This window comes from Hyperolius riggenbachi, chromosome 11 (assembly GCF_040937935.1).
Source record: "Hyperolius riggenbachi isolate aHypRig1 chromosome 11, aHypRig1.pri, whole genome shotgun sequence".
NCBI classification, from domain to species: Eukaryota; Metazoa; Chordata; class Amphibia; order Anura; family Hyperoliidae; genus Hyperolius; species Hyperolius riggenbachi.
Genome location: NC_090656.1, coordinates 112,267,981 through 112,281,725, shown reverse-complemented (window position 1 = coordinate 112,281,725; position 13,745 = coordinate 112,267,981). Strand labels below are relative to the sequence as shown.

General features: G+C 41.4%; 1 protein-coding gene across 2 annotated transcripts in view; it reads left to right on the top strand.

Annotated features, from left to right (window-relative positions):
- Positions 1–13,745, top strand: part of IGF2 (insulin like growth factor 2) — a 53,574-nt gene that overhangs the window by 28,762 nt on the left and 11,067 nt on the right. The window contains exon 2 of one of the 2 annotated variants that reach the window (XM_068261294.1): positions 4,043–4,205. In XM_068261294.1, coding sequence (XP_068117395.1) covers positions 4,043–4,205 — 163 coding nt within the window. Of the gene's footprint in view, positions 1–4,042; positions 4,221–13,745 lie in introns of both variants that reach the window. The other variant, XM_068261293.1, reaches the window with a different exon arrangement.

Here is a 13,745-nt window from a genome sequence, read left to right as displayed (position 1 = left end):
TTTAAACCTGCAGTCACTCACTTCTGCTCAGAACTTGGTAATGCTTCTAAGTGCTTAAAGGTGCACGATCCACAGTACAAAAATACATGCGAGCAGATGTGGCCCCTTGGAAAATGTCTGTTTACTACCACAGCTTCCAGAAACGCCAATCCATCTACTTTTCTATTAAAGGATTTATATCTTTGCTTTACTATTGTATATTTTCAATGAAATATTGTTTTTGGAGGGAGGAGTTTAAGGTTTACAACTATGCACGTTTCTTTCTTTCTTCAGCACTGCACAGCTTTATAGCAGACCTGAACTCAGAACTTCCTCTCTGCTCTAAAAGATATGCAACAGCATAATAACCTTTCAAGAAAAACTTTAGACTTGGGTGATCCCGATTGGGATATTTTCCCACTTTCCCTTCTTAAAAACAACCTAACCTCCACTTACCTTGTCCTCTAATTCACCCTTCTAAATGAATGACTTGCCCTACCTGACACTTGCCTTTCTTTGTAAACCTTCTGATCTTATGAAACCTTCTATTCTAAGTTGGTTGCCAGCTGATGAGTACAGATAATTGGTTATAGAATAGCTATATGCCTATGCCCAGTTGAGTCTCTGCATCCAATAGTAGATGCTTGGCTATAGACAGCCAAGCACCAACGCCCCCGTCAAATACGCGATTCTCAAGTACTTTACTGGAAAATCTCAGTTATTTAAAGACGTGTGGGCAACTAACAATGCAAAACACATCAGAATCTGTTATCCACATGCCACTGAGATACCGTTGAGATTTTTGGATAAGATGTTTAAGGGGCATCCCAGTGAGTGTGGATATTATTACCTATCCAGCAATGCCAAAATATTTTATTTCTGCAATGGACAGCTGTCTTTATAGCGTACATAGGAGCCCAATCCTAAATACAACTTGGCATCTTTCTCCTAAATGATTCTTCTATGCCATTTATCGTAGTTACATAGTTTGGTTGAAAAAAAGACATCTGTCCATCAAGTTCAACCAGAAAAAAAATAAAACACTGTTATGAACCTGCACATATTCCAGTTGATCCAGGGGAAGTCAAAACACCTTACAAGGCTTGGTGCAATTAGCCTTAAAAGGTAAAAAATTAATTTCCGACTCCAGATTACTGTCAGTTAAATCCCTGGATCAACTCTCCTGGGAATTACATAGTAATTATATCCATGGATTTCCTTCAATGCAAGAAAAGCATCTATGCCCTCTTTAAATGCAGATATAGAGTTTGTTATAACTAATTCCGGGGGTAAGCTATTCCAGATTTTAACCACTCTCACAGTGAAGGACCCCTTTCTAAAAAGATGGCAAAAACGTTTTTCCTCCATACGCAGATCATGTCCCCTTGTCCGTTGTACAACCCTAGTGCTAAGCTTTTGTATTGTCAAGATAAATGAAAGACACCTGTCAAGCTTCATCACATCTTTTCACTGAAATAGCTTTGCCACCTATGAGGTGGATACATTTATTCAAGTCAGTAGCAGATGAGATTGCCCTTTCTACAAATAAAAGTTTCTCCCTTCCGGAGACTAAAGTTTGGCTACACCTGACAACTAATTGCAGGCTTTATTTACTATGGGGGCGGGAGTCTCTTCTGCTTTCTCACTGGCCATCCAGACCACATGCCAACAGGAACAGCTGCAGAGGGCACTTTCCAGCAAATTTCTGTGAAATTTTCTCTACTAAAGAAACATTGGCGTGTTATTGATAGACTGACGTTTCTTATTGAGGTGTGTGGTGAAGCGAGTTTTATCGGTACTTTAGTAGGTCCTATAGTCCATAAGAAGGCTGAACATGAGCGGTTAATGACTCATAAGCATAAGATTTGACTACAGAGATTCATGGTATGACTATAATGTAAATGTTTGCCCGAGCACTTGGAACATTTTGCATTGTCTTAGGTATTAATAGAAATCATGGCAGGTTGGAATTGTGAGCTATATTTATCCCTCTGAGCAGTGATGCGGTATAGGAACCTTTGGAAGGCCTTGTAATAAATAACTGGACAATTTCCATACGGCGCATTGCACTCCATGCAGCTTCCTGTCTCTCCATTGTTATCAATGCGGGTGAATTATGACTATCTGTATCTTCCTAAAACAATTAGCAAATTGTCAGGATAAAAATGACATTGGCTTAAGTACATTTCCGTTGTGTGAAATAAACAAATGAGGGGGATGAACCGCATTGTTTCCAGTTAAGTCACTTTGTAGGAAGCGTTGATTTAGTTTTATGTAAATGGTAGAATTCCAGGTAAATGTTTTCCATGTAAGAGGATAGCAATCATTCTGAATAATAGGCATGTCTTGAGCTATAAGTGTACATCGTTATACAGTGTGGAGGACCTTAAACGGTGATGCTAAACAAGCATGGCGATGATTGTCTGCCCCGCTGCTGCTAGCAATATTGAGAGCCTGTATAACCATTCCCATTCAAGGACTGTGTTTTGCTTGTGGCCACATTCATATGACTCTGGCCTTCACTTTGCCCAGTTAACATATTGCTTTCCAGTGCTTTCTCTACCACAAACTAGGGGCCCCATAGCTCAATTTTAATGGGGCCCCTGTCTCTAAGCACAGTCCTCCATGCATCATACCTTCCGATTTTTCGAAATAAGAAAAAGGGGGCACCTTTAAGACGTGCCGTTTCTAGACCCCATCACATATTTAGCAATATAGTTGCCCCTCCCCTATACATGCAATATATGTAAATACTCTTTTTTCTAAAATAGGTCCCTATATTTCCCCCATTTTTTTTCTTTTTACCTGATCTGGGTGCCTTTGCCTATCTGTAAAAATCGTGCAGTGCCAGCAGGGCTGTAAGAAGTTTTTTTTTTATTTTTTAGCTACAATAATAAGCTTATCTCAACATGCAAATAACATAAAGCTTCCTATTTCAGATAAGATAAGGACATTATGACTGGAAGCTTATTGAATTGAAGTGTTTACACAGTGATGTAAGCCTGTTTTCTAGGTATGCTTTAGGGGGGCAGCGAGATATCATTTTAGTTGGAAGAATATATCTGCAGGAGCCTGCTGTCAGATTGGGATATGTGTGGTTTTGATGCCTGCACAGGATATTCTCTTAAATTGGGAAAGCTGCCCCTAATCTACAACTGCCTAAATTTGGCCTTGCAATTTCCCATAACTGGAACTTAAGCTCCATGCCCTTTCCCTAGTTCTAATACCCCATTCCTTTCTGCTTTTCCTAACCTTAAAGCGGACCCAAACCAAACATTTTTTTAAATTAAGAATATTTCGTTGCACCACTCTGACACATACAAAGATAAATAAACACTCCTTCAAGCCTATGAGCATTTCAGTGCATGCTTTTCACCCTTCTCTTTTCATAACGAGGGTTATACTGGGGGCAGCCATTTTCAATTCCTCCATTGCCGGACACCACCTACTTCACCAGTTTGCCGGATTTTGTCCCGGCAATATGAAAGGAAGGGAGGGGTTCCTCCAATAAATGTAAAATATTTTATATTTGTCATCATGCAGCTGAAAAAAGGCTGCTATTTATTATTATAATTTAGAAAATAGATTTTATATCTGAAATCTTGTATTTTTAATTTGGGTCCACTTTAACCCTTCTCCCTTCAGATCTCACCTTTCACTAACTCTAACCTCTTATTACGCTTGCTATTGCTGGGTCCACACCAAGTCCAAGCAACCATTCTTGCTTATGTATGTTTGACAGATAATCCATAACTTCAAAATTTTAGCACACGTACAATATTAGCGTATGACATAAGTACGGCTGAAATGTCACTTTTCACTGGTAGGTAGCGCTGCAGATAGTGATGGTGAAATGTGTTCCATTTCAAGACCAAGAGTGATGGTTCCTTTTTATATTGTTAAATGGATATATCCTTACAGTGGGTACATTATTATAACATATTTATGATGGATTACATTACAGTTTAGCCTAGAAAAGTCCTAATTGGGACCGTTTACAATGTATTTTTATGCTATTTGTAAGTTTATTTTACACTAACGCTTGAAACTTCTCTCTCTACAGCTCCCAGGAATGCCCGTCCCCCGGCACGCCCTGCTGCTTCTGTACACCTTCATAGCATATACAGCAGAGTCATCAAAAGTGTTCATTCTGGGCGAGACCCTGTGCGGCGGAGAGCTGGTCGACACATTGCAATTTGTCTGCGGGGGCAGAGGTTTCTACTTCGGTAAGTCAACCTACAGTAAGTACCCTTCCATGAATTTTACAATTCTCATTAATCATCAGGCTCTGGGCTGCTTTGGATTGCTGTATGCATTGTTATACATATAAACAAACTAGCAAAGATTTGCAAGTTTCCAGCTGAACAAATGCAAACATACGTAAAGTTTCCCGTTGGGCACCAAACAAAGTCATCAAGACATATGCTAGCATGCATTGAGGAAAGGGGGGTTGGGGGGAGAAATATACATGTCAACAGATGCTATGTAAGCTTATGGTTTGAATATGTCAGTACGGGTAGCTGAACGCAAAGTCACATTTTGCATGGTGTTTCAGGATAACGGATGGAAAAGGGACATGTCAGAGATAGAAAACTATCTATAATATATTTGTTAAAACTGACACCATGATTAATTAGACAGACTTCGGATCTCCTGTGACTGTCCAGGTCAGGGAGTGGGACCTAGATGAGATGGGCCTAGACCTACTGGCCCATATGCAGTTAACTTTTTCTTCTGACTTTTCTCCTAGGACAGGCATGTTCATAGTCCGGCCCAAGGGACAAGTGCACACGCTGAGCCTTTTCTGGGGGCCCCCAAAGCTCTCTACAGTTGTTAATTCCATGTGGCCCGCATACATGGGCCACCTTATGTCGCTGCTCTGCCTCCCCCTTTGTTCGCCTGTAGGTTATCAATCACCACTGTAGCAGTAGCAGCCACTAATTAGAAGCCACCACTATGCCAGCAACAGTAACAGCCACTGATTAGCAGCTGCCACTGTGCTAACTATGGATTATTTCCCATGGAAATGTTTTACTTTACAAAATGTCACAGGCATAGTGTACCTAAAGGTTTAATTTTTCTAGTTCGGCCCCCTAGCACTCTCAAGAACAACGATTTGGCCCTTGGCCTAAAAAGTTTGGACACCCCTGTCCTAGGAGATTATTTCTCATCCAGTAACTGATCATGCTTTTCACTTCTGAGATTATCTTAACAAATGTTGCTCACGGGTTGCAACACTGAAATTCATAAGGACAAGCATTAAGTGAAAACTCTGGTCTTGATTTACTGCGTTTATTGGGGATGCTGACCGGTAGGGAACATAAATGGTCCCATAAACCTGGCCTAGGTTTTCCAACAGGTGTCTGTCAGGTGGCAAGAGCTTGCAACCCTCACCAGACACCCATTGTCATCCTGGAATGGGTGCATGCATGGGGCTGAAATGACTAAACAGTAAGTTACCCGAACTGCTCTGATATGACCTTGCAGGCTGCTGGTGGTATCTAATATTGGATTGGTAAATTGAGGAGAGGCTTGTAGTATCTGTCCTCCCATTTGCTTCATAGATTTCCTGGGTCATGGATCTGCAGCCAAGTCAGTGTGGATTCAGAACATTTCATACATGTTCTGTGTCAGCAAATCAATCAACCATCTTCAACAAGGATAACAGAAATGATCCAAAAAATCTGAACTGATTTTTCTTACGTTCTTAGTAATGGTAAAATACTGCAGTCCTTGTTCAGGTCCCTTAGGGGGGATTCTGAAAGGTTAGTACATTAGCACTTGTGTAACTGCAGTCTTGTGCAGGGGCCTGAACTGAAAATGTCTTTATTTAAAAAAAATCCACACATCAATTTTGAGGGTGGGAAAAAAGATCAGAGTCACATTAGGACATTTTTAGCAGAGAAAAACATATTGACACAGATTTGAATCAGCAGTCCTAAAAGATGAACAGAGAAGGAAGAAAGGACAGAAGAACTTTGTTCTTCCAAAAAAATGGGATAGCTGGGAGGAGCTATGGAAAAATACACACTTGCTGAGGAGGGTGCATACAGCTGATTACACGCTCGTCTGTAATGACCAAGATGATGATGGTAAATCCTAACCATTGGCTTAGCAAAAGAGGATTCAGAGGCTCCAACTCTGCATAGACTCTTCAACTCAAAGGGGCATCTAAGGCCTTTCTTCACCTTGGACCTGCCTGTCAAATATTAGTGATCTGTAACTAAAAGCAGGCTTTTGAGTAATGTAAATATATAAATATATTATACATGATGGGGAAGGGGCAGTGAGAAATTTGGACAAGTTTCCACTGCCCTGTAGCTACACTGCTGATTCTAAACTTAGTACAAGCAGGCACGATTGTCAATCCAGGCTGGGTTTGCAGGATCACCTATGATAATATCCCCACTGGGTGGGGTTTGAAGACCTCTAGTGATGCCTTGGTAAACCAGGCCCAAAGTATCACAGTTTTAGCTACCACCAGGCAAGCAATGCTGGCCACACACTATGGAATCCCATAATTCAGCAGAACGATCAGGTCGGTAATATGATCAGTTCAGAAATCTAGTGCACATTTTCATGTTATTTATTGCAAACAATCTTTAAATCGTTCCTTAGTAAAAATGTATCCCACAAGCTGGAGAACTGAAAACCTTTGGATGGTTATTTCCTACTCACATGCTAACGATCACAATTTAATTTCAGTTGTTTTGACCGACATCACAGGCTGAAGTGTGGCCTGTCTGGTTCTTTAAAGCTCGACAGCTGCCTATTGTAGACAACCTGAAGAGAGATGAGAGTGCTCTTCTTAGTGAACAGCTGATAAGAGTTTGTTCTGTGCAGCTTGTGCTGACTGTGCACATTCCTGCCCTGTGTGTCCTCTCGGTAAAGTTGGCAGGGGAGTAAAGGAAGACCCAGGCAGGAGGCAGAATGTGGGGACAGAGCTTCAGCGAGCTTGGTCCCACAAAGACCCTCTTTGTTGCTTCCTGCATTCCTTCGGGAGAGTAGATGGTGGGGGGGGGAGAGGGATTGTTTACGTCAAATTCCCCTTTAACTTGGTTTGATTGATTTGGTAAAAGAGGAGGGTGGGTGTTTGAGGTAAGAGAGGGACAAGGAGAAGGATGCTGAAAGGAAATCGCCAGCATATCTACCGCACACATGTCGTGAGAGAGGGAGAGAGAAAACGCAGGAAATCTCATATGGTCCAACAGGCCGATCATGCCTTGCTGGTTAATGGGACATACTGTCGCCCAGGCCTCCGCGCTGATGCGGACCATCAGGCTACACAAATGGGGGCCTATTTCTGTAAAAATAATAGAATTATTATGCTTATCCGTTACATTTATGAGAAAAATCTTCCCTTTAAATGATCTCCACTTTTCAAAGTGACCACTTTATAGAGTGACAAATTATGTTTGACACTTTGTTGTGATTGCGGAATTAAAAAGGCACAATTTATTTTTGATGTTTTTTTGGTTTGCTATGTACTGAAACAAGTTAGCTTATGGATATAAGAAAAAAGATAACTCTTGGAAGAAGTTTAATGTTTCAGGGTCTATATACTTCTTTACTGATGGCAAAAAAGAACTGTCTGTATTGCCCCAAAGCAATGAGTAGAGCTGTTAAATTCTCAATGTGGTATTTATACTGCAGGGAGAATTCATGGAGAAGCACATGATCAGCTTGTACCTTTCTGATTGGCTGGTCACAGTCAGCCCAAACAGGAAATAAACATCCGGTTACCAGGAACTAATCATCTCAAACCTGCTCTGAAATGAAAGCTTACATAGGATTGGTTGCCAGGGAGGAATACAGACAGGTCTCCACAAGATATGTTGACAAATACAGATAATTGTGTTTATTCTAAAGCAATCAGTTTTACCCATTATTCATTTAAGCTAATAGTTGGCATATGTCCTGGGGTGAACACTTCCAAATGAAATACACATTTCCACTGCATTAATACATTTGTCTTTAGGGCTGACAAAGCAGCCTGGGTTTATGGAAAGGCCACAGGGGCCCTGGTCTCTGGAGCTGAATTCAGGAAGGCAGATCTTTACTTTAAAGCCCAATTCTTATATTTTTTATTTAAATATTAAATGGTATGGAAACGGGTTAGAAGTTCTTGGAGTTTTTTCATTGCCTATGTCCCATATAGACAGATTGCCCTTTACTTACTGTCTCTGGGACCTCGACTGAGCTTTGTGACTTTAATATGAAAACTGGTAGTCCTGTGTAGGTGATGACTGTTGTATCCTAACACAGAAGCGTTTAATAAAAGCACAGATGTTGTTTCTTAGGCTATGTTCAATTTATAAGTGTTGTGTAACACCTGTGCTACAACTCTGGCACAATGCAATGTATCATGCAAGTTACTTTGTATATATTCTGATTGTAATATGCTGCACACGTTTTACAGTTGTATGGGCATTGTGTTCACATCTGGCAACGCAGTGCATAGCAATGCCCGATGCGTGAACATACCCTTTTCCCAAATACATTTTTATTTCTATCTTATTTAGCCATATGAAAGAATTGTAGACCAGTGTTTCTCAACATTTTATTGGTATGTTCCCCTTTTAAAACCCTGTACTCACCAAGTACCCCCTAGTATAGTCAACATTATCACAAGTACCCCTTGATAAATGTATATTTAATCGTAGTACATTTTAATTGGTTCTACACAATTTCCAAACATTTACAATTGCTTTTAATTAGCTAAAATACTAATTTGGTGTGGTTTAAATAAGATTTATCATTTTCTAAAACTTTAAATTTATACCCCCTGGAATTATCAGAAGTACCCCCAGGGGTACGTGTACCACACATTGAGAACCTAGGCTGTAGACCACACAAGCCTCCTTGCGGAATTCTGCTGGATCATTCTTCATTCTCTCCCTCGTGCTGTCTTTTTTCCACCTAGAGTCAACAGAAGGGAGGATAGAGAAATTATCATGTGGGGGGGGGGGGGGGGGGGGGTTGGGGACAACAAGTTTGGCTGTGACTTGCACTGCAGCATGTGTTCTTTATTACTAAACACTTATGTTTTGGGACTTAACACTGGATTCAAGTGCATGGATCCACTACAGGGTCATTTGAAAGTTTCTGGGCCGAAGCCATTCCCCAGCTGTTTACTAATTTAGACTACGGCTCAGACAACTCTCTGTGCCACACCCCCTTGTCATCTAAACAGCTTGATGATGCTAAACCAGGTTGTACAAACCCTGCCCAAAGAGCCTGCAGTTAAACCTTTTATCTGGGCTGCTTCAAGACCACCTAATTAAAACAAGACTGTTAGCTGCCAATGCCTTATTTTTAGACTAAAATCTTACATTTGCTTTCTTAACTATCACACAATATATTCAGAGCTGTGTTAAGAGTTTAAAGGTGTGTTTAGTGGCACTTTTGCAAAAATCTGGTCATAGTGGTAACACAGTATAAACAGGCCTTTTGCAAGATTTTAAATACTTTTTTCGTTCCCTATGATATCTAATTGTGTGCCAATCTAAGATTAGGAGAAAATGAGTTGCTGAAAGATCGTCTATAATTCAGAGTCTTGTGTCTCAGACTGCTTTGTAGATAAGCCAGTCGTAATCACTGGGAGTTATTGTTTTTGTTTGTGGAGGCAAAATCTTTCCACAGCAATGTTTTTCTTTTTCATTTTGAGCTCAGCAAGTAAAGCCTGTGCCATCAGAGTTGCCAAAAACAGCTTCAGACAGTCTCCCATTTTGTGTTTTAATGTTTTACAGTCAGTGAAATTTTTATTGCTAACAGGAGTTTTTCTTTGTTTCCTGATTGCTATTTGATGATGATTTTACACTAAGATGAAAGGCTGGCTGCAGATATGACTTGCCTCGGAGCCCCCTGCCAGGGGAATGACACGTAAACATCAATTCTTAGCTTAGCCAAAAATCCATGTGCCGATTTATAAAGGGGGAGGACAGATCAGTAGCAATAGGGCAGGAGATGCTGGTGTTGTTGTATTGTCTTTTAGAAGATTGTAGATGATGGGTGTGTATCAAGGTACCCCCTCCCCTGACTAGAGTAATGGGTTCCTTACATTCCCATTTTTCAGCTACAGCCTGACAACATTAAATGCAGCTATGGGGAGGCCAGTAGGTAAATGATGGATCAGCTGTTGAGCTGATGGTTGAGCACGGTGGGGGTTGGCCTTATGCACATGGGACACCTTTACCCATGTTAGATTTTGGGCCAAGACGGCTTTGATCAGCTGCCTCTGTTTAGTTCACTTTAACCTTACCAATATTTTACTATGACCTAACCTAAGGCTACTCTCACACAGAAGCTTCCCTCTACTGATGCCTAACCCTTAAAACTCCATATACTAATACGTAACCCTTAACACCCCTCCCCCCATGGCGACTAACCCTTAACGCCCCCTCCCAGTTGTGCCTAAACCTTGACCACCACTCCCCTGCCAAGACACCTAAACATTAAATCCATGTCCCCGTGCTGCAAAGTTGCGATTAGCGGCACTGGGCAGAAATAGCTGGTGCCGTGGCTTCCCGCTATGCAAATTGTGGCTCCGCACCCGCTATGTAAAGACACAATTGACATAGTGGGAATCCTAACTGTCTGCTATTTTATTGGGTAACTCTGGCCACCCAAATTTCAGCCCAATGCCGCTAATCGCGGCTTTTATAATGGGTGCTTTTGGCGGCACCCCTCTTTCCAAGGTGCATGCAGCGCCCTTTTTTCCAGCCTTGCTCTGTGCTGCCACAACTTTTCCCCTTCAACCCAGACATGCCTATAAGGTGTGTAGTCAGGCTTTAAATTTCAAAATGGCTTTGGCGTTTTTGTTTTTTTTCATATGAAAGCGTAACTTTTTTTTTAAGTCAAAGTATGCAGACAAATAACCTAAAACAAGATGTTTCAGAAACCAGACTGCTTAGAGCACTGCTAACAGACAGTACTAAACAATGCTTTTACTGGTTAATTATACACTTTCCTAGCTGTTGTTTTGGAGGTTTGTAATTACAGAGAAGTAGGATTTCAAATACATATGCATAATTAGCAATGTGAAAATCTTAAACTCCGATTTAGTCACTGCAACTAAAACAAATCTAGAAGTAAAAATAGACTGCGAGCTCAAACCTAATTTTGCAACAAAGCAATTTTACCCGTTTGGTCATCGGCCACATCATACACTATAACCCAAACTGCTAGGACACAGGCCACAACCTTAGCACCGCTAACTGTTTAGGAAAGAAGAGCTCATTTTAAAATGGCTCTGAACTTAAAAATCGGCTGAAAAAAATAGGCTGCTGTACCAGTTGCAGCTATGGCAGCAGTGTGGCGGTAAATTGGGCACGGGATAATTAGCGACGATGGTGAAAACCAGAGTTCTACTATACTATAGTGGAACTCCGGCTTGGAGTTTAGCAGTGGTAATTTGAGCACCAGGTTAGTTGATCTGTAGTTATAATGGCATTCTCCAGCCTCTGAATTGGTGCAGTGGCTAGAAGGATGTCATGGGACCAGCACATCCTTTTAGCCAGTAGATAGCTGAAAGGGGTAAGAAAAGCTGCTAGCTGCACAACTTCATTATTACTCTGAAATTGTTATAACCCTTCCAAGTCTGGTTTAAGCAGCTGCAAGGGGAAAACAAGTTTAGTTTGAGCTGCTGCCATCTTGCGCATACACCTACAGCAGGAACATATCTGTAATAAATTCTGGACAGCCTGGGTTTATTAAATAACAAAAGTAATGGGCCTCTGTTCAGACTATGTACCCCCTTTCCCCAGCACTATCTGTGCAGTATAAGAATCACATAATACAGACCCCCAACACCAGTTTTCCAAGGACAACCACTGTGGAAAGGCTCGTACACACGTCCAAACAATCTGCCCAGCTAGCATCTAAACTTGCTCTGTTTGAAGACAGTTGGGCAATTGTGTACGGCTGGCAAATAACAAGATGACCAACTGATAACAAGTGGTTTGCCAAATCCAACCAGCGGATCAACATGCACAACCATCATGCAGATTGGCCACGTGTGTACAAGCCGTTTGAACAACTTTGTTTTTTTTGAATGGACATGTTGTGCAGTTTGTTTGTTATTTATCTTGCGCACATAGTATTTAAGTGACTTGGTTGTTTAGTTGGTTGGCGTGTGTGTATGTACTTATCATGTAAACAACACAATGTGTGGTTGGTCCTGTTGTGCAGTTGGTCGTGCATTATGTTGTACATGTGTATGAGCCTTTAGAGATTTGTAAGCAGAAAATAAAGTTTATTAATGATTAACACTAGTCAAAGCAGACATAGAGGTGATCACCACTACTACAGCACCAATAAAGAGCTAATGCAGCAACAGGAGAGCTAATGCAGCAATGGTTGCTACCTCTGCCCGCCCCTATTGCTATGCCCCTGATCCACGCTATGATCTGATATGACCCATGTGTGAGGGTGGCTAGCTTTTCCTACCTTATAGCAGTCTAGTTTGCGGAGTTGCTCTTATATTTTCATGTATTCTTCCAACCTTGGTACATTAACTCCATATAATGAATCTCTTTTTGTATGAAAACAGATCTAAATGGTTATAGCTCAGTTATATCTAAGTTACAAAAGGAGAAAAAAAAACAACCAAATCCACACCAGTCCTTCCTGAATACATCGTATTCCATCTCTGGTTTATGTAAAAGGGGTTAACATTGTCCAAGAGAAGTGATGGAAAAGAGCTGAGTGGGCTTGATGTGCCACCCCCCATCCAAGAGTGAAATCCAAGCCTGTTGTTTACATGGCTTACTCTGCTGGTATTTGAGCTGAGGGACATGAATATTTATCTGAAATCTTCAGCCTGTGAGTGGAAGGCAAGGTGTCCCCAGGAGTATACGCTCATCACACCTACACTTAAAGCGCTATGCACATCCATTTATTGCACATGCTTGTATTTCCTGCTGGAGGACAGTGATAGGGGAGTCAGGGTAAATAGTTCTGCTTTCTGTTATTTCACCGCTGGCAAACTTCCAACGCCTTTAGTTGACTCACAGTGGGAGTTGATCTGTTCGGATTTATGCTTGTGAAATAGGGATGGATGGTATAGGTTACCAGGCTCCCCACTAGTTTCAAAAGGTTGTTCTAAAGATCTGAATGCAAATGTATTTTTTGAATTAACATTTCCATGTTTCTTTGACGTCGATGTCAGAAGGGTGGCTTTGTTGCTGTGACTGTCAGGGCATTATATACAATCACTAGAGGAAGGCAGCTTGTCATTTGTATTAGCAGCAAGCGTTGACCATCTTTAGTTGCTTCCTCTAGTTGCCCAGTGACTACAGTTTCTGGTGTTTTTGAAAAGTGACATTATAATTGACAATGGTCACATCTAATGCAAGTGTTTTCAAGTATCTGTAAGTAGTTGCCAAGTGAGTCACCCGTAAAGGACACCGGAGACCAAAAAAAAGATGTGTAATGAAGTACATACTTTCGGTACTAATGGCATCCTTTAGTTGTGTCCTCCGTTCCCCTCATCCACCTCCTTTTGTCTGTTATAAGTCCTGTTAGTAGGCCCGACTAGTACTGGTCAGGATCTTTGAACTGGAAGTAATGACCCTCGTGCATGTGCAGTAGCCTTCCCATAGTCGTGCTGACGGCACTGTCCATTCTCCCGGCGGCTCTCCTTCTGCCTAACACTTGCTCATGACTATGAGGGGGGGTGGGGGGTGAGGCTATTGCGCATGCGTGAGAACCTGAGAACCATTACTTCCTGATCAAAGGGTTCAAAAGTCCTGAGTTGACTAGTACTA